Genomic DNA, 21,318 nt, shown 5'->3' with positions numbered 1-21,318 from the left:
TTGACAAAGTCAAATGGGTTGGCAAACTATTTATATGTAGGATGGATAGCACAGGGAGCTATATTCAATATCCTGTGATAAACCATAGTGGAAAAGAATATGAAAAAGAACATATATATATATATATATGTATGTTTAACTGAATCACTGCTGTACAGCAGAAATTAACACAACTTTGTAAATCGACTATACTTTAATAAATTGTTTTAAAAAAGCCAAATGGGCTAGTGTATATTTTAAACAAGAATTGTACTTTCATATTAGAATTTAATAGCACAAGTAGGTGGGGTTATAATAGAAAAGCTTGTGGGGTTTTTTTTAAATTAATTTTTATTGGAGTATAGTTGCTTTACAGTGTTGTGTTGGTTTCTACTTTACAGCAAAGTGAATCAGCTATACGTATACATATATCCCCTCTTTTTTGGATTTCCTTCTCATTTAGGTCACCACAGAGCATAGAGTAGAGTTCCCTGTGCTATACAGTAGGTTCTCATTAGTTATCTATTTTATACACAGCATCAGTAGTGTATATATGTCAATCCCAATCTCCCAATTCATCCCCCCCCTTCCCCCTTGGTATCCATATGTTTGTTTTCTACATCTGTGTCTCTATTTCTGCTTTACAAATAAGATCATCTATACCATTTTTCTAGATTCCACATATATGCATTAATATGAGATATTTGTTTTTCTCTTTCTGACTTACTTCACTCTGTATGACAGACTCTAGGTCCATCCACATCTCTACAAATGACCCAATTCCGTTCCTTTTTATGGCTGAGTAATATTCCATTGTATATATGTACCACATCTTCTTTATCCATTCATCTGTTGATGGACATTTAGGTTGCCTCCATATCCTGGCTATTGTAAATAATGCTGCAATGAACATTGGGGTGCATGAGTCTTTTGAATTATGGTTTTCTCAGTGTATATGTCCAGTAGTAGGATTGCTGGGTCATATGGTAGTTCTGTTTTTAGTTTTTTAAGGAACCTCCATACTGTTCTCCATAGTAGCTGTATCGATTTACTTTCCCACCAACAGTGCAAGAAGACATGCCGATGGCCAAGAGGCACATGAAAAGATGCTCAACATCACTAATTATTAGAGAAATGCAGATCAGAGCTGCAGTGAGATACCACCTCACACTGGTCACAATGGCCACCATCAAAAAATCTACAAACAATAAATGCTGGAGAGGCTGTGGAGAAAAGGGGTTTGCTTTTTTTAATCTAAACACTAATCATGCATTATTTTTGGCTTCAGGTGGTTACCCTAACAGCTGATGATAAGACAAGTGTTTCTTTCTCCTCCCTCCGGGGACAAGGTGTCATTTACAACGTCATCGTTAGGGATCCATTTCTAAATACGTCTGCAGCTTACGTCCCTGCTCACACGTACGCTTGCAGCTTTGAGGCAGGGGAGGATAATTGTTCTTCCCTTGGTGAGTATGTGGATTTCAACTGTGAAAATTCTTCTTTGGCTTTGCGGATCTTTATCAACTAGTACAGAACTTAAGGATATTTAGAAGTGCTTTTGTCTCATTCATTCATGCATTCAGCACATGCCTCCTGAGCCCGTCCAGTTACTCCACTCTCTGTTCTAGGCACTGGGATAGAGCAGTGGACAAAACAGACAAAATACTAGCCCTCCTGCAGCCTGCATCTTAGTGGGAAAATGTATCTTTCACAAGATACATTTGTGAAATATATCGTATGTGAGATACATAACGAGGGTAAAGAAGCAAGAATTAAGTGGGAAAGGGAGATAACCAGTGAGGGCGAGAGAATTTGAGAAAGCATGGCTCGGGAAGTCCTTGCTGAACAGGTAGCATTAGGATAAAGACCCAGGGCGAGGCAGGGAGCCATGGACGTGTCACGGGGGGGGGGGGGCAGTGGCGGGGGGTGCCAGGCCGAGGGGACAGCCAGCGCAGAGGCCCTCAGCTGCGAGCCTGCCTCGTGTGGCTGCTGGAGCGGGCGGCCTCGCAGGTCCCAGTTTGGACTATAGCTTTTATTCTGAGAGCAATGAAAAGGCATTGGAGAGCTTGAGCAGATGGTGCTGATTCGTGTTTCAATGGGATCACTCTGGCCGCTTTGTTTTGTTTTGTTTGAGAAAAATCAAGGGCAAGAGCAGAAATAGGGAGATTGATCATCATAGTGTCCAGGAGAGAGAGGGCGCTGGCAGTGGGGCTGCTGTAAGATCTTTCTGTTTATGTGTGTTTAGCATCTTATTTTGAAACAGTTTCACAGAAAAGATGCAGAAATGGTTCAGAGAATTCTGCATAGTCTTCACCAATGGTCCTCAGATGTTAGTTACCACGTTACGCTGTTTGCTTTTTATTCTTTCTCTCTATGTACACATATATATACATTTTTTTCCTGAAGCATTTGAGAGCAAGTTGCAGACCTAGAGACCCTTTGGCCCTTAAATGTTTCTATTTATTTCCTTATGTAACTAGTAAAACTATCAAATCACAAAAGTAACATTGATATAGTACTGTTATTTAACCTACAGATGTTATCAAATTTCACTAGTTACTCCACCAATGTCCCTTATAACCAGAAGAAAAATGTATTTTCTGGTCGAGGGTCCACTTCATGATCACGTGTTGCATTAAACTGTCTCTTTTATCTTCCTGCATCTGGCACAATTTCTTAGTCTGTTTTTGTCTTTCAAAACCTTTACCTTTTTGAGGAGTACAGCTTATTTATTTTTGTAGAACATCCTCAGTTTGGGTTTATCTGATGTTTCCTTGTGACTAAGTTCAGATTATGAATGTTTGTAGGTAAACAAAAGAAGTGATGATGTGTCCTTCTCTAGAGGCACCTGATAGCTGTGTTTTCCGTTACTGGCGGTAGTAACCCTGATTACTTGGTTAGGAGTGTCGGCCAGGTTTCTCCTCTGTGTAGTAACTATTTTCCCCTTTAAGTATCTTTTGGGGAGATACTTTGAGTACAGGTAAATAGTCGTTTCTCAAACTCTTCACTGCTGGCTTTAGCATCTGGTGAGCTTTGCCTGAAACATTTATTACCAGCCGGTTGCCAAATGGCATTTTTCCATGTTTATCATTCCTTTTATGTTTATAGCTGTAGCAGAGGGAGGGGGTCTAAGGACTGAGCCCTGCGTGCTCCAATGATTATTGAGATCAGGAAATTGAAGAAGATCTCACCAAGGAGACTGAGAAGGAGCAACCAGATTGGTAAAAGGAAAGTGTTTTTTGTAGCTAAGAGAAGAAAGTGTTTAGAGGAAGAGACAGTGATCACCTGGGTCAGAGGCTGCTGACAGGGCAGCTGAGAAAGAGACTGGAAAATGACCATTGGATTTAGCAACATGGAGGCCACAGGTGCCAGTGAGAGCATTTCAGGGTAGCCTGACTCGAGTATGTTCAAGAACAAATAGGAAAGAAATTGGAAAGAGTTCAAACAACTCTTTCAAGGAGTTTTGCTCTAAAGAATGAAGTCTGTCGGTTGGGTTCAAGCCAGGGTTTAATGTTTGCTGTCTTCTGTATCCTGCCCAGTCTTCCACTGCCACGCACAAGATCCTTGAGAGATACAATGCAAGAGACCAGGCAGATATAAGTTCTGCGTTGTTGACTGATGGGCTGTATCTTGTCTGGGTTCCTCCGTTTCCTTTCCCTCAAACTCTTTGCACCAGGGCCCCTCCTAATGAGAGTGAGCCCTGGGACCTGTCTTTCCACATTAGGCGGAGGGGAGGGAAAGGTCCCATCCTACTGTTCCTCCAGCTCAGAGTTGGGTTCTGTGGCTTTTGTCTTCGAGCTCAATGGACACTAGGATGCCTTTCCTGAGCTTGGAGTAGGGCGGATGGACCCACGTTGCCTTTCTTTTTCTTTTTTAATTTTTTTAAATTTATTTATTTATTTTTGGCTGTGTTGGGTCTTCGTTTCTGCGTGAGGGCTTTCTCTAGTTGCGGCGAGCGGGGGGCCACTCTTCATCGCGGTGCGCGTGCCTCTCACTGTCGCGGCCTCCCTTGTTGCGCGGAGCACAGGCTCCAGATGCGCAGGCTCAGTAGTTGTGGCTCACGGGCCCAGTTGCTCCGCGGCATGTGGGATCTTCCCAGGCCAGGGCTCGAACCTGTGTCTCCTGCATTAGCAGGCGGACTCTCAACCACCTCACCACCAGGGAAGCCCCACATTGCCTTTTAATTAAAACCTTGGCCTCTGTCATAGCTATAGTGATTCCGTCATGATTAAAAACACTAAACACTGGCTCCCCTGTGTCTTCCCCTCCCACTCACCCCTTTGTCTTCATTTTCCCCAGAATTCGTACCTTGTGTTGTCTCTAGATTCTACTTATGAAATCTCTCCTCTTGGGCTTTACTTCTATGTTTAACTTTTTCTCTCCTTCCTTCCTGGTACTGTGATCCGAGATTCTACTTAGTTCCTCTCTGCTGTCTAATGTCCTGGAGGAACATATCTAACTGTGTGTGCCAGTTTTTCTTGGGTTGCTGTCTTTGGTGACTGCACCACTTGCTGGAAACTTCCGCTAGATTTTCACTTGAAAAAAATTATCCCACTGAACTGCATGTTTTTGCTCTAAGGATTGAATCGTAGAACTGCTGTCAGCCGCAGGTCTGAAATAAGCAGGATGTTGCAGTAACTCTCATTTCATCTTTCTTTTGAGCTCTTCATTCTCAGAGAAACTGATATGTAGGTATATTTTATGCCCTGCAAATGGTGGTCTTCTGTCTTGTGTTCCTTATCTAAATGTAGGTCTTCATGGTATCCATCTGAACACTCAAGTATTTTATGTGTGTATGTGTATGTGTTTGTTTTTTTTTTAAAGCATTGACTGATTTAATCCTCACATCCACGGTGGCATTGGTACTTTTGTTTTTAATTAATTAATTTATTTTTGCTGTGTTGGGTCTTTGTTTCTGTGCGAGGGCTTTCTCTAGTTGTGGCAAGCGGGGGCCACTCTTCATCGCGGTGCGCAGGCCTCTCACTATCACGGCCTCTCTTGTTGCAGAGCACAGGCTCCAGGCGCGCAGGCTCAGTAGTTGTGGCTCACGGGCCTAGTTGCTCCGTGGCATGTGGGATCCTCCCAGACCAGGGCTCGAACCCGTGTCCCCTGCACTGGCAGGCAGATTCTCAACCACTGCGCCACCAGGGAAGCCCCTTTTATGTGTTTTTACTTGTGGTCAGTTTGTAACACTTCACATGAGTTTGCGTAGGTGCTTTGTTTTTGTTTTTAGTTCGGGGAAGACTTTCTTGTGTTTATCTCAAAGGTGTCATGATGGTGGTGAATTTAGTGGATCTGTTTTTCCCTTCAATAGGGCTTGTCTTTCGAATCCTGTTTTTTCTATTTAAGTTTGTGCCGATTGAGGATCACAGGGTTTGGATTCTTCGGCATCAGGGAGCATATTGTGCTTCATCATTAGTTATTACACTACATGTTTATCCAAAGCAACATGTATAATTGAGAAGATTGGTAGTAATTTGTTCATGTGTTACTTATAGAATAATACATCTTCTTTAATTTAATGTGAGTTTTGGTTAAAATCTTTTGTGATGGAAAACTTCAGTGAGCCTCCATATATCATTATCCCGCCTTAGCAATTTTGATTCATGGCCGTTATCCTGTTGCAGTTATACACCCACCTGCGTCCCTGTGGCCCCCTCCTTCACTGGATTCTTTTAGAGTGGGTCCCTAATGGTCATTTTGCTTACGAAATTTTAGTACAATATGTATATCTTAAAGATAAGTGCTGTTTTTAAAAATATATGGCCACAGTATCATTAGCACAAGTCTCAATGAAAAATATTGAAGATAATTCCTTAATAGCATCAGATTAACAGCCAGTGTTTACATTTTCCCAGGCTTCTTAATTGTTTTTCACAGTTTTGTTTGTTTGAATCAGGTTTCAGATGAGGTCTGCACATTGTTTTTAGTTGATGTGTGTCTTAAATCCCCTTTAAGCCATCGTTCTCCCTCCCCCGACCCTCCTTTTTTTCTTGTAGTTTATTTGTGAAGAAACAGTTATTTGTTTTAGGCATGGTCTCTCTCCTCCTCCTTTCCCACTTCTCCCCCATCCCCTCCCCCAAATGTGTCGTGAGTAGCATTGCAGACCTTCATCAGGAAGCAGTGTTGTCTGACCTCTCTTTTTGTGACACCAGCGACCATTGGTATTCACTGCCCACATAGAGTAAGTCATTAGGGGTGGCAAAGATGTTTTTAAAATAAGTAATACGCGTATGGAATAAATTATTGTCAGTTCACTTTGCTTTTTTTCATGAAGCTTTGTTCTATATTGATTCAAAGTATCAAATTCGATGTATTATGCACTCAGTTTTCATTATTTTTAGGAAGAGTATCTACCAAAGTGTTCTTCACTCTTTTTGCCCTGCTTGGTCTCTTCATCTGTTTCTTTGGACACAGATTCTGGAAAACAGGTATTTTGTCTAATATAGTTGCTATTTACATGCCTTGTGGTCTTTTTTCTGAAATGCTGCTGGGGAATTTATGACCTGTAAGGAGAGTAAGCAACTGGCTACCTCCACTATCTTTATCGATTTGTAGCTGGGGTCTTTTAGTAAAGATTCTACTGAATTACAATGCATTTTGATTTTTTCTCTTTTCTCAGCAATGGAATGCAACCTTCTCTTATTAAGAGGGGAATAAAATTTGATTTGTGCATCAAAACTTCAATTGCTAGATTGACTAGTTGACCAAAGATTACTAATTAGAAATCAGGACGTCTATGTAAAAATATATGTGGATTTTGGTGGTGGTGATCGACATGGTTTCGTATAAATCAGGCTGCAGTGTACAGTACAGGGAGGTCGAAATGTCTGCACAACCCTGGGAGGTTCAGACAGCAAATGGGAACTCCACAGTCTGCTCGGTGAAACCCAGTGAGGAAGTAGAATATGAATTGTGCTCATTGAATTGATTTGAATTCATCGGGCTGACTTTTTTTTTTTTTTTTTTTGCGGTACGCGGGCCTCTCACTGCTGTGGCCTCTCCCGCTGTGGAGCACAGGCTCCAGACGCGCAGGCCCAGCGGCCGTGGCTCACGGGCCCACCCGCTCCGCGGCATGTGGGATCTTCCCAGACCGGGGCACGAACCCGTGTCCCCCGCGTCGGCAGGCGGACTCTCAACCACTACGTCACCAGGGAAGCCCTGGGCTGACTTTTATATAATGTTTGCAGTTACTAAAAAAAAAACAAAAAAACAAAACCTTATATAATTCATTAACAGGCAGTATAATGAGCATCAAGGGGATAGTAAACATAATCTTGATCTTATAAAACTCTTCAAACTTGCTTTAATAAATTGTTTGAAGCAGCAACTCCTTTCCCTCCATTACTATACTCTTTTTGTTGATTGAGAAGAGAATATTGTGAAGAATATTTAATTTCTCAAAGTGTAGAATGATTCTATAATACAGAATTTAATTGTTAAGCTGTATGCAAGGTCCCAAAGATATTACTAGGTTTTTTATAGATAAAGACAATGGTTGATGTTCATCCTAAACAGGAAAGGATGACTTAAAAGAAGACATAAAAGTCACATTTTGCTTTGGAATATTTTTTTTTTAACCTTTCAAATTGTATTCTTGCTCATGTAATGAATTGAAATCTAGTGTGTAATTTCAGATCAGACACAATGACAGAAGTACTATTTTTGTTTTAAGTAGGAAGTATAAATATATTAAAATGAGCTATGAAATTAACAATTAACTGACCAATTGAAATTGACCTATATACAAGAAAATGTATCCAATAGTTAATACTTGAATTTGTACCCATTTAATGATAATATTTACTCCCAGTGACTTCTGAATCTTTCCTGCCTTTTAGATAATTATTTCTCTTCTCTGAATGCCCTCATGTGTAAATTCTGGGAACTGAAGCATGTATTTGTAGATTAGACATTTAAATTGCATTTACTAACTGTAGCTTTTGTTTTTTTTCCTTCCTTGGTCGTTTGCTACTAGAACTATTCTTTATAGGCTTTATCTTCATGGGATTCTTCTTTTATATACTGATTACAAGACTGACACCTATTAAGTATGATGGTAAGTGAAAATAATATCGTTTGATTGAGTGTTCCAAAAGGAAGGCACCGTTTACACCCACCTTTCCTTCTACAGTTTGACCAGTATTGTGTGTGATATCCTCTTATGTGTGTAAAATAACTGGCCACCTGTGCTCTACACATCTTTTCTAAACTACTCCTCAGACCATCTCTCCCGGGTTTTTAATCTACATGGTGAATTCCTTGGTACTGAGGGAAATGAAGGGCCATATTGATTATAAACCTGTGTTCCAGCTGTGTGGTATATTGACCATATGACATTTACAGCAATCAGAGTGTTAAGATTTTCTTTACCTTAAAACAAACACAGCCCCTCCTTCCTTGTCACATTGAACAGAATGCTTGTCACCCCTCCTTCCTCTGCCCCAATTATAGGTTGTACGAAGCCATGCCTGTCACTAGTCCTTGGAGGTTTAGCTCCCCGGCTGGTTTCCAGCCTCAGACCGGGCCCTCCCTAGAGAGGGCCTCCCCATGCCGGTTTCACTGCACCACTGATGCGCCTTCGGTGCCTGACCCAGAGAAAGGCTAGGCTGGCACTGGTAATGGTATAGTGTGTCTAAGGGTGCGGTTGGAAAAGCTTCCTCTGATCTAACTGTTCATCCTCTCTCCCTGTGCAGTCCGCCTGGTTCTGACAGCCGTTGCCGGAAGTGTCGGTGGGATTTTCTTGGTAGCTGCTTGGTGGCGATTTGGAATCCTTGTGCTCTGCATGCTGTGTGTTGGACTAGTGCTGGGGTTCCTCGTCTCATCAGTGACTTTCTTCACTCCACTGGGTAGGAGATGTGTAACTCATGTCATGTGTGTTCAGTTCACTGTTTAAAGAGTTCAATTCAGCTCTCTAGTACACATATCCCCTCGTCAGGGATTTGGGGCCTCTCCTTAGAGTTCTGGAAATTTGCACTGATAATGTGGCACTTTGGGGAGGGTCAGTACCAGTAAGAATCCCTCTCTCCTCAAAGGCGCTCTGTATAGATAATTCTAGAATGTTTTTGGAGGTAGCTTTGTATCTATTTGTCATGATAAGGGCAGTGTGGGTGTGTGTTTCTGTTAGTTGAAATTAAGGGAGGTAAAGGGGATTCTTTATATATGGCAGAATAGTGGTTTTCGTTTTTCATTTGTTAAACCCTGGAACTCTTTCTTCAAGTGAATTTTAAGCAGAAGCCTGATACACCCCACAGATAAACTTGGTGCTGCTCTGATGGCAGCTGAGCTGAGGAGCCTGGTGCTTTGTCCCCTGTCTTCTCTTTACCCCTAACCTCTGCTCCCACCCTTTGCCAAACCCCGAGTATTCCCGAAGTACCTACTTGTAGTCATCCTAGGACAGTAGCAAAGGGATGGTTCTGGGGATTTTTTTAAGTTATTCAATTTCTATCAATTTTTAAAATCTAGTTAGCTTGTAAGTTAACTTCCTTTTGTAGGGGAGGAAAAATTTTCCTTCTACCCTTCTGTGTTCTTTGGCTGCTCTAATAATTAAATTGACATAAGACAGATCAATAGGAGAAAAACAGATTTAATTTCGTGCCACTGGAGTCCCATACAAATATAGGCCTCAAAGGCGGTCAAGCAGTTGAGGCTTATCTGCCATCCCGAGCTAAGAAATGGAATGGAGTCTGGGGCTTCAAAGGGGAGGAGGGCAGTTTACAGGAACATTATAAGAAGAGCAGGTGTTTGCCATGCAGGTAAGTCTTTCAGATTAAAAGTTATCTCTGGTAATTGCTTTCGTTCTGGGCCAGGCCCCTGATCTAAATTCTTTTAGGCAGTTAAGGGAAAGAAAAGGTTTTCTGAATCTGCTGGGTCTTGATTGCCTTTCAGCTCATGCCAAAGGGGCACATTTTGGGGTGCCCCATTCTGTTTCCCTTCATTTTGCAGTTGTACAATAACTTAACATTTCTTGTTTGTTGTCAAAAATGCAAAAAAAAGGAGTATCTACACACTACTATATTTAAAATAGATAAACAACAAGGCCCTACTATATACCATGGGAACTATATTCAATATCTTGTAATAACCTATAATGGAAAAGAATCCAAAAAAGAATATATATATGTGTATGTGTGTGTGTATAACTGAATCACTTTTGCTATACACCTGAAACTAACACAACATTGTAAATCAACTATATTTCAATTAAGAAAAAAAAGGGAGTATCTACATTCAAAAGTATTAGGCGGGCTTCCCTGGTGGCGCAGTGGTTGAGAGTCCGCCTGCCGATGCAGGGGACACGGGTTCGTGCCCCGGTCCGGGAGGATCGCACATGCCGCAGAGCGGCTGGGCCCGTGAGCCATGGCCGCTGAGCCTGCGCGTCCGGAGCCTGTGCTCCGCAACGGGAGAGGTCACAACAGTGAGAGGCCCGCGTACCACCAAAAAAAAAAAAAAAAAAAAAAAAAGTATTAGGCTATTTCCTTCTTGTGACAATGTTTAGTTCTTATATAATAATATCAGATTAAAGGCGATGAAAATGTTAGCTATAAGAATAGCTGTCTCAAAAAAAAAAAGAATGCCTGTCTCTTGAGGCCGTCAGCTCTTGAGAACACAGGACATTGAGTGCAGTTGGCTCTCTAAAGATTCTTTCTTTTAAGATCAGAGAGAATTGGTGACCTGTGTGTTTACTGACCATTCCAAGACCCTTTGTTCTGATTTTAGCAAACCTATAGCCGAGTTCATTTCCACAGCCCGCCCCACCCCCCCCCACCACAGGTAGCTTTTTATCTACCTGGAAAGTAGCATTGTTTAGATTTGACTAAATGACAGGTTCCCAGGGATGTCTGTTGAAAATGCAGATTCAGAGCTCTACTCTAGAAGTGCTAAATCAAATACTACTTAATGAGCTTCCTCCCTTTTTGTTAATGCTTAGAGGATGGAGGGATGATGGGTTAGAATTGTCTGTAGTTGATGTATTGAACTATCTTATTTTTGGTAGTTAATGTATGAACTATCTCATTGCTTAAGGACATTTAGGGTGAGTGTCTCCTTAATAAGAGTGGGTGCAAATTCATATATATATATATATATATATATATTTTTTTAAAACCCTATTAAATCGATTTTGCTGCTTATATGGGAGTTCATATGGTTAACTCTGAATGCCACTTACATTTTTTACTTTGCAGTACAAAATCATGGAATCATAGAAATTTGTAGCTAGAAGGGACGATTTGAAGCTTGGGGATGAAGTAGTTCAACCATCTCATCTTATGGGTTAGGAAACTGAGGCCCAGCATCACAGCTGGTAAATGGAAGAGCTTGGACTAGTCCAGCCTCTTCTAAATTATCCTGGTAATAAATGCAGAGCATTTACCTGCTTGATTTTCCTCCCACCCCTCTACCTTCTTAGGACACTCCCTTCAAAGGGGATTGTATTGACAGTTAAATGAAAAAAGTCAGTTCATATCTAATTGCCGACATATTCCCTGGTTGTTAAATTAAATCTTCGATGTGCGTCTATGTTCACACGTTGAGAAAATGAAATTTAACTTGGTGAACCTGTTGTTTACTCTTGATTTCTTTTTGCTTTTCCAGGAAACCTAAAGATTTTCCGTGATGACTCAGTGTTCTGGGTGACCTTCTCTTGTATAGCTATTCTCATTCCAGTGGTTTTCATGGGCTGCCTAAGAATAGTAAGTGTCATCCGGTCAGTTTATTCATCCTATTGTCCTGGGCCTTCAGTTGTTTTGCATTTTTATTCACCAGAGAGAGCTGTCTGATTATCTGTATCAGATGACTGATTTTTTTTTTTTTTTTTTTTTTGCGGTACACGGGCCTCTCACTGTTGTGGCCTCTCCCGTTGCGGAGCACAGGCTCCAGACGCGCAGGCTCAGCGGCCATGTCTCATGGGCCCAGCTGCTCCGCGGCATGTGGGATCTTCCCGGACCGGGGCACGAACCCGCGTCCCCTGCATCAGCAGGCGGACTCTCAACCACTGTGCCACCAGGGAAGCCCCAGATGATTGGCTTTTAAATAGCCTTGTTACTATGAAAGCAAGAGAAGTTCTAGTTACCATTACCTAGTTACGATGTTTTTTCCATCAAGTGGTGCAGGTCATCCCTCCTTTAACAGCAGAAGCAGAGAACGTAGGGCTTACAGTAATGCAATAATCTGCCGGATTGTTCATTTCAGCCGTCTCTCCAGAAGAATGGTTCTTAATCTAATTAGAATTTATTGTTGAAGTTCTTTCACAGGGAAGATATTTTCTATGATGAGGGAAACTGTTTTACCAACTGTAGGTGTTGAAGATTGTTTTCAGTTTATATTTTCAGGTAACCTTTATTCAGCTGTAAGACTTGGTCTCTCTTCACATGCTCTGAGGGAGAAGTGATTAGTTAAAAACTATTATTGTTCTACCAGAGGTGCCGCCTAAACGCTTCTGCTCTTCCACAGCTGAACATACTGAGTTGTGGATTCATTGGCTCCTATTCGGTGGTCTTGGCCGTTGACAGTTACTTGTACACAAGCCTTTCCTACATCACTTTGAATGTACTGAAGAGAGTGCTCCACGTGGATTTCCGCAGAGCTTTCATAAATGTGCCTTTTCAAACGAATGGTAAGACTCTAAATCCAAGAACCAAGTGATAGTCAGATAGGAATACTGGCCCACCTGTGCTAACAAGAACTCTTGGTAACCAGATTGAAAGATTGAAAGAAGGTTAACTGGACAAAAGGTGGAAATTCACACCATCCAAATGCTATAAGAGCCCTGTGTTAATAACTTACGATCATAGGAATGAAGAATTTAAATTTGTAAGGTGGCTGAAAGCCATACTTCTAAATATCTAGTAAATGAACTTTATTAAGAAATTTCTAAGCCAGGATTACTAAAGTTTATCTGGTCAATTCCCAGTTGTAAGAAAAATGCTGAGAATAAAGCTGTTTGGCACCTTTTGAGTTGGGGTGGGGTGAGGGGTGAGAACGACAACCTGATATTTTTAAGCTATTCCCTTGTTTTCCTCCTATAAAGAAGCACGTAATTTGCTAATCAAAGTGAAAGTGGTTTTCAATCAGTAGCTGTATTTTTCCTCAATTGTAAGAGTCTACCCATTAAAGATTTTCCATTAACTTTTTGAAAAATATGACTACTAAATTAAATGTTCACAAAGATTATAAGATATGTTGGTTTCAGAAATGTTAGAATAGCGAGGATGGAAAAGCAGGTCTTAGAATTGAAGATATATAAGCACCATTGTGATTGTTATGAATATTTAAGGGCACTTCTTTCCCTCTGCTATCCTGAACCTGCCCTCATTCTTTAAGAGGTTGATGGTAAAGACCTTGAAATCCACATGTCTTGGAAGTTTGACAGTATTTTGCCAAGTCTTCTGCTAGAAGCTCAGTACAATTTGTTGAATCTTTTCATGCACTTCTGTATCCATTCTATATGAGTGGGGTGGGGTCCCATATAGGGTGGGATGGCAAAAAAGAGCATCATGACGTTCCAATGATGTACATTTGTGAGATCACTGCCTTTCCCCCCCCCCCCACCTCTGGAGAAACACAGCAAACAACAAACAGCTGTGTCTGTGGGCACTAGTCATAAAATATTGGAATGCCAAGGATCCAAACAACTGATTCCTTTACAACCTGTCTGGACTTTCAAATGCCGGTAATTGGAAACTCCTATTTTAAAATGTAAGACCATAGCTTCCTCACTTATTCCTTGGCTGGTGAGGAAATACACGTATGTTTGGACAAACTTACCAGAAAGTCTAATATTAACTGAGAAAAGATGATACAGATTGAGGCTATGAAATGTTGTCTTCGATCTGTGTTAGGTTTTAAAATACAAGAGTTCAAACTGTGCTTCTCTACCATTCTTTAGACTTTATTATCCTGGCAGTATGGGGCATGCTGGCTGTAAGTGGAATTACGTTACAGATTCGAAGAGAAAGAGGGCAACCGTTTTTCCCTCCCCACCCATACAAGTTATGGAAGCGAGAGCGTGAGCGCAGAGTGACGAACATCTTGGACCCCAGCTACCACATCCCTCCACTGAGAGAGAGGCTCTACGGCCGATTAGCCCAGATCAAAGAGCTCTTTCAGAAGGAACAGCCAGCTGGTGAAAGAACGCCCCTGCTTCTGTAGATGCGGAGGGCTTGGTCAGTGCAATCTTGAAGTACAACCCAGGTACTGCCTCAGATTGGGTGTTGCTGCCTTGCTGCTTCAGCAGTCTCTGGGGCAAGTCTGCTAAGAAACCAGCTTCTGTGTCCGTGCTTTGTACAGTATTGTGGTCTCCTTATTGATACAGGGTAAGGGTATACCAGGGAGATGACAGTAATTCTAAGTGAGAGGGAGAAAGATGGCCAAAAAGTTGGTGGTAGGGAGGTTCTTCCTTATTATAAAATACGTAAGGAATTACCTTTTGGTTTATAAATATATGTCAACTTATTCCACTAAATAGATACACTTAAAAAAAAAAAAGGAACTTGAAAACAGTGGTTCTCTTGTAAAGCCCTGGCGTTTTTGTTTTTTTTTTTATAACACCTTGAACAATTCTGTCACCTGAGTCTGTCCAAACTCGGGGGCCAGGGCACGGAGAGTGGTTTAATTTAAGGGTTGGATTGAACTTTTATTTGTCACTGTGTTTGGAGCTTTGGGAATTTGAAACTGGGCCTTTGAACTTCAGAGTACAAAACAGGGAAAACTAACTTATTTTCTTACTAATAGCAGTCTGATTACTTAGTTGCATCTTTCTTAGTATTATATATTATCAAAAAGTACCCTTCTTTTGTTTATGGTAAAATACATATTTACTGTATCGATCATTTTTTAAGTATATAGTTTAGTAGGTACCCCTCGTCTTTGCCTTTTATTGCTTAAAATGGTATTTTAAATAGCTAAATTATTCCAATTATTTGAAAGTAGCTCCATTTATATAGATAATAGAGCTTTTATATGGATGATTTATTTATATTCCAGATTAAAAAATGGCCTTTTTGTTTTTCTTTCAAGACCTTTTAAAATAGTGTTGACAGCTGATCTCTAATTGAAACTGCATTCGATGACGTATGAATTGTTTTATTTTTAGGAGACAGATTGGCTCCTAGCTTCATCCATAATCCCATTAATAGGGAAACCTTTAAAAAATTTGCATTTTGTAGTTCTTTCTGCTAAATTAGTTGTTAGAGCATTGGCACAGTTTCAGAAAATCTGTGCATGAAGCCTTTGTTTGTCCTGTCCGTGTTGTAAAGCGCTGAGGAGGGCGTCAGAAAGGACTCAGGTGTTTAATAGAGCTGCTTTCAGTGACTTGGACTCTGTAAGGAGAGTCCCTTCAGTTTTGACTTTGTTCCACCACGAGAAAGCGCCCGATGCCCTGGGCTGCATCCCTTCTCCTCACGGCCTTTTAACTGTCAGAGCCTCTGCCGAGGAGGTTCTGCCTTGCATTTAGAGCTGGGGACTCTGACGTGCCTGAGTGGCCTTGAGGTCGGTTGTGGTTGTTGCATTCCCATTTGTAAGTTAACCGCTGTTTAAACGATGCTGCTTTTCAGAGGTTTTCAATGGACAGTAGGTTTCTGAAGTTTCGGGTAACTGGAAAATTTTCAACTTTCGCTCTTAAAAGTGTTCCGGTAAGGTTGAAACAAAATGAAAAATGTATGACTAATCATTTCTTGCATTGAAAAATTATACACAGGTGTTTGTTTACTATTTATTTTGTAATCTTCACTGTTTATATAACCTCAAAAACACTTAAACTTGAAGAAAAAATGTGTTTTCTTAATAATTCGCTGTAGGGATTCTGGATTCTGCTGTATTGTTGTAAATTCTAACAAAGTTATATGGAATATGTGTGAATTTTTTCCTATACCATCAAAATGCACTGACAGTAAAGAGTATAAAGACAAAACACACTTTCTTGGAGAGGGGAGACGTATTGTTTAAAATTTTTCATGATAATTTTTTTTTTGTGAGTAATAAGTCAGTTCGTATAATTTTTTAATAATAAATACCTATTTTGAAAAAATGCTAAGAAGTCTCATTATTATAAAATTCCTGTAAAATTTTTTACCAACTGTATTTTTGTACCAAAGTAACAAGACATGAGAGGACGGTTTCACAGCTATAAAAACAAAATTATTTAATCTGGACAAACCATTCTTTATTAAAAAAAATCAGTTTAAGTATAAATGGAATGATAGGAAATGAACAAAATATGGGATAATGTGTTAAAAGTTATATCCTTTGGGGCTTCCCTGGTGGCGCAGTGGTTGAGAGTCCGCCTGCCGATGCAGGGGACGCGGGTTTGTGCCCCGGTCCGGGAAGATCCCACATGCCGCGGAGCGGCTGGGTCCGTGAGCCATGGCCGCTGAGCCTGCGTGCCCGGAGCCTGTGCTCCGCAACGGGAGAGGCCACAACAGTGGGAGGCCCGCGTACCGCAAAAAAAAAAAAAAAAAAAAAAAAAAAAAGTTATATCTTTTGTTAAAAGGAAAGCTGATGTCTTTAATGCATTAGTTTGTGTTGGTGTCTTTAGTACTTCAGTTGTGTCAAACAAGAAAAATAGTGTTGCTGGAAACTTGGCTCTACTATTTAAATGTTTTGGTTCTGATTAGCCTATTGTAGATTAGCTACTAGGTTGCCAAACCACAGCAGCTAACTGGTGCTATAGACCAGTTGAGTTCTATATAAATTGGGATAGAAAACTGATGCTAACAAAGAAATTGCTAGAATATTAGACCAGGAGTGAACTTCAGAGATAATGTTAACTGATCTTAACATGTTATCATGTTATTTTATACCTGAGGAAATTCTTAACCAAGGAGTAAATTATATGAAGTCACAGTTATCAAATAATAGTGCCCAGACCAAAATTTGAGAATTCCCTATCCAAATGTGCTTTATACTCTATCATAATGAAAATGTAATTCATTGATTATTTTCAGTTTTCTGCTGGTGAATTGGTAGGAAGCGCCTATGCTCCTAATATTGCCATGATCTCTACTTTTGGGGAGTTATTAATTTTACACAGTGAAAACATGTTTTTCCAAGTTAATTCTCTGTGGTCGTGGACCATTTCCTGTTCATTACAAAGTACATGATAGATACTTAAAATTTCCAATATCCGTATTTCTCCACAGCAGCATTTGTAAAGAATTTTTTGGTATAAAGTTCACTCCTTGATGATGTACTTGATACCTGTTATTAACCTTCATTAAAACCCCAGAATTCTTGGCTAATCTCCTGAGAACTGGGTGGAGGCTTTCCCATTGTGCTACAGCCCTTCTTGGGAGGGAGGCTACCTGTGTTTTCCTTTTTGATATGGGCTGAGTTGTGTTCCCCCCTCCCAATTCATACGTTGAAGCCCTCACCTCCCAGTACTTCAATATGTGACTATATTTGGAGAGAGGGCTTTATTAAAGAGATAATTAAGTTAAAATGAGGCCATTAGGGTGAGCCCTTATCTAATCTCAGTAGTGTCTTTACAAAAAGATTAGAACATACAGAGACCCTGGGGCAAAGTACGTGTGAGGACACAGTGAGAAGGTGGCCATCTGCCAGCAGAGGAGAGAGGCCTCAGAAGAAATCAGCCTTGATCTTGGACTTCCAGCCTCCAGAACTGTGAGAAAGATTCTGTTGTTAAGCCACCCAGTCTGTGGTATTTTGTTATGGCGGCCCTAGCAGACTAGTACACTTTACAAGTCCTTTTATCCTGATGGTTGATTGAAAGACACCTGGGTACTTTGGCCACTACGTTTGCAAGGACCACTCTTTATGAAATTGAGGTAAAGAGGGGCTCAAGTTTAGTGGAAACTTGGGCTTACCAGGGACTACGCCGTAATCATTACATGGGGGAGGCTGGCAGTCCTGTATGAAGCTACATCAGCACCAGGGGCAGAATTTTAATAACCGTAATACAGTGAATGATAATAGTCTGATTTCGATCTCACCTTCACCCATTCACTCAATATTTTGTTGAGTTCCTAAATGCCAGGCATTGCCTTGGGGCCTAGAAGAAGATGACAAACAATACAGGCCTGGTCCCTGCTTCAGGGCTTAGAGTGTGATAAGTGAGACAGATACTAAAATAGTTACAGAAGAAGTAACAATATGCAATGAAAATCTACAGTGGAATTGGGGGTGGAATCTGAGATGCCAGGGAAGAATTCCTTGAGGAAGTGACTTTTTTTTTTTTTTTTTTTTTGCGTTTTTTTTTTTTTTGCGGTACGCGGGCCTCTCCCTGCTGTGGCCTCTCCCGTTGCAGAGCACAGGCTCCGGACACGCAGGCTCAGCGGCCATGGCTCACGGGCCCAGCCGCTCCGTGGCATGTGGGATCTTCCCGGACCAGGGCACGAACCCGTGTCCTCTGCATCGGCAGGTGGACTCTCAACCACTGCGCCACCAGGGAAGCCCAGGAAGTGACACTTAAGTGGAGATTTGGAGGAAGAGCAGGACCAGAAGGAGGCTCAGTGCATTCCATGTAGTGGAGGAAAAGCACCAACAAAAGCCTGGAGGCCTTCCCTTCTCACTTGGGAGGTGCCCCAGTGGAGTCTCACTTGTATGCCCACCAGTCATTATAGCCCTTCATTTTGGTGCTTGGTGGGAATCAGCTCTCCTATTCTCAGCTTCAGACATTTTGAGCAGTTGATCCAGACCAGGACATTGTCAGGTTTTGTTTTGTTTTCTTTAAAATCGAGTAGTAATTGACATATCAACATTCTATAAGTTGAAGGTGTACCACGTGTTGATTTAATACATTTATATATTATGATTATCATCACAGCATTAACTAACATCTCTTATCATGTCACATAATTATTTCTTTTTTTTGTGGTGAGAACAGCTAAGATTTAGTTTATTAGCAACTTTGAAGTTTATAATACAATACTGTTGACTATAATCACTATGCTGGACATTAGATCTCCAGAATGTATTTATCTTCTAGTTGTAAGTACATACCTTTAAACATCTCCCCAGTTCCCCTACCCGCAGCCCCTGGTAGCTACCATTCCGCCCTCTGTTAGTAGGAGTTTGGCGTTATTAGATCACATGGATGAGTGATATCATAGTGTTTGTCTTTCTCTGCTGACTTATCTCACTAAGCATAACGCTCTCATCGTCCATCCATGTTGTCACAAATGGCGGAAATTCCTTCTTTCCCATGGCTGAATAATATTCAGTTGTATACAAATGCAACATCTTTATCCATTCATCCGTTGAAGGACACTTAGATTGTTTCCCTATCTTGGCTATTGTGAATAATGCTGCAGCTGAAGTAAACTTGGGAGTACAGATAAATTTTCAATATCCTGTTTTTGGTTTTTTTTGGATATACAGAAGTGCGATTGCTGGATTATATGGTAGTTCCGTTTTTATTGTCAGTCTTCTCTTCCTCATTAAATTTTAACTGTACTACAGAACTGCACAGAGCACACCTTACCTCTTTATTTACCTTTCTTTTCCCATTCCTTCCAAGACTCTAGAATTTAACAATCATTCCCTGGCAGGTAGGTCAGAACTTGAGTGATCCACAAGCTGTGGCCCTCAGAATCATTCTTTCTATTCCAGAGTCTATATATACGAGTATAATAATATACCTGACTCTACTGCCCCTAAGGGTGAATGCCTTCCCCTGGAAGGAGGTTAAAGAATGGCCACAATTTTTTTCTTTTTGAAGTCCTTAAGGGTGAAAAGGCCTATTCTGTCTCACATGAGGTTCTCATGGCTCCTCCTGTAATGGATTCTCTCTCCCAGACTAGCTTGAATGTGCTTGGCCTGCCTGCACTCATGGTGCAGGATGGATGATCTGGGAGCTTTGAGGAAAGGGCTAGAGGATAAGAAGATGAATGCAGCTGCAATAAGCAAGCGAGACACATTACTAAGCTTGCCTTGGCTCCCCCATTCTCCATGGGCTGTGTTTTCAGGAATTGAACCAGTTCTCAACTTTTTAAAGTAAACTAGCTGTCTCATTTGGAGACCATCCGTGTATCAAAATTCCTTAAAATGACTAAAATATATGTATCATTAGGGCCGGGCCTAAGGTTCTAGGGCAGGGGTACCCAAGCCCTGGGCCACGGACTGGTACCAGTCCATGGCCTGTTAGGAACCGGGCCGCACAGCAGGAGGTGAGCAGCGGGTAAGCAAGCGCAGCTTCATCTCTATTTACAGCCGCTCCCCATCGCTCGCATTACCGCCTGAGCTCCGCCTCCTGTCAGATCCGCGGCGGCGTTAGATTCTCATAGGAGCGGGAACCCTACTGTGAACTGCGCGTGTGAGGGATCTAGGTTGTGCGCTCCTTATGAGAATCTAATGCCTGATGATCTGAGGTGGAGCTGAGGCGGTGATGCTAGCGCTGGGGAGCGGCTGCAAATACAGGTTAGCATTAACAGAGAGGTCTGACTGCACAGAGACCACAATAAATCAATTGCTTGCAGACTCATTTCAGAACCCTATCAGTGAGTGGCAAGTGACAATTAAGCTGCATCTGGGGGCAGGCTTTAAGTCAGAATCCGACACGTATTTTAGTCCGTGCGTGGCCCACCCATTATTTTATTTACTACTTCCATCCGTGCCTCTTTCCCACACTGCGCACTTCTCTCAGTCACAGTTTTGGTAAGCCCACAAGCTAACCCTCGCCAAAATGAGTAAAAACCAAACGTCGCTGGAGAGCTTCTTTGAAAAGGGGAAAGACACAATGATGAGACAGCAGAAGGCTCCAAGACTGCCAACAAAAAGAAAGAAAGCTGCATTTAAAAGAAAATACCAAGAGTCCTACTTAAATCACGGGTTCACTGCAACAGGTGATTCACATTCTCCAAGCCCGCTTTGTATAATATGTGGCAACCAGCTATCCAACGAAGCCATGGAACCTTCAAAACGGCTTCACCACATGGAGACCAAGCACCCTGCATTAAAAGACAAGCCTTTGGAGTTTCTCAAAAACGAACCGTGAACACAAAGAACAGAAGCAATTATTGAAGGCCACCACTTCATCAAACGTGTCTGCACTGACAGCATCAGTCTTAGTGGCTAACCGCATTGCTAAAGCTGAGAAGCCCTTAGTATTGGTGAAGAGTTGATCCTGCCTGCTGCTAAGGACATTTGTCATGAACTTTTAGGAGAGGCTAGCACCATAATTAGACGAATTGATGAAACAGCAGAGGATACTGAGGAGCAGTTGTTAGAGAGGATTAATGAGTCACCGTGGTACTCCAGGCTGACGAGTCTACCGATGTTGAAAACAAGGCAACAATACTCGCTTTTGTGCGATATATTTTTCAGGAGGATGTGCATGAGGATATGTTACGTGCACTTTTGTTGCCAGCCAACACCACAGCTGCA

At 41.4% G+C, this 21,318-nt stretch overlaps 1 protein-coding gene across 1 annotated transcript in view; it reads left to right on the top strand.

The window, feature by feature from the left end:
- Positions 1-14,522, top strand: part of TM7SF3 (transmembrane 7 superfamily member 3) — a 36,305-nt gene extending 21,783 nt beyond the window's left edge. Inside the window, exons 6-12 of the mRNA XM_022577823.3 lie at positions 1,268-1,445; positions 6,324-6,410; positions 7,958-8,038; positions 8,676-8,828; positions 11,575-11,672; positions 12,433-12,595; positions 13,868-14,522. Of these exons, the coding sequence (XP_022433531.1) occupies positions 1,268-1,445; positions 6,324-6,410; positions 7,958-8,038; positions 8,676-8,828; positions 11,575-11,672; positions 12,433-12,595; positions 13,868-14,130 (1,023 nt within the window). The 3' untranslated portion in view covers positions 14,131-14,522. The remainder of the gene's footprint in view (positions 1-1,267; positions 1,446-6,323; positions 6,411-7,957; positions 8,039-8,675; positions 8,829-11,574; positions 11,673-12,432; positions 12,596-13,867) is intronic.
- Positions 14,523-21,318: the final 6,796 nt, after the last annotated feature.

The sequence above is a fragment of the Delphinapterus leucas genome, chromosome 11 (assembly GCF_059928025.1).
Source record: "Delphinapterus leucas isolate spDelLeu-1000000601 "Yukka" chromosome 11, BTC_Dleu_Yukka2, whole genome shotgun sequence".
Classification (NCBI taxonomy): Eukaryota; Metazoa; Chordata; class Mammalia; order Artiodactyla; family Monodontidae; genus Delphinapterus; species Delphinapterus leucas.
This window is presented reverse-complemented; position numbering and strand designations above follow the sequence as displayed.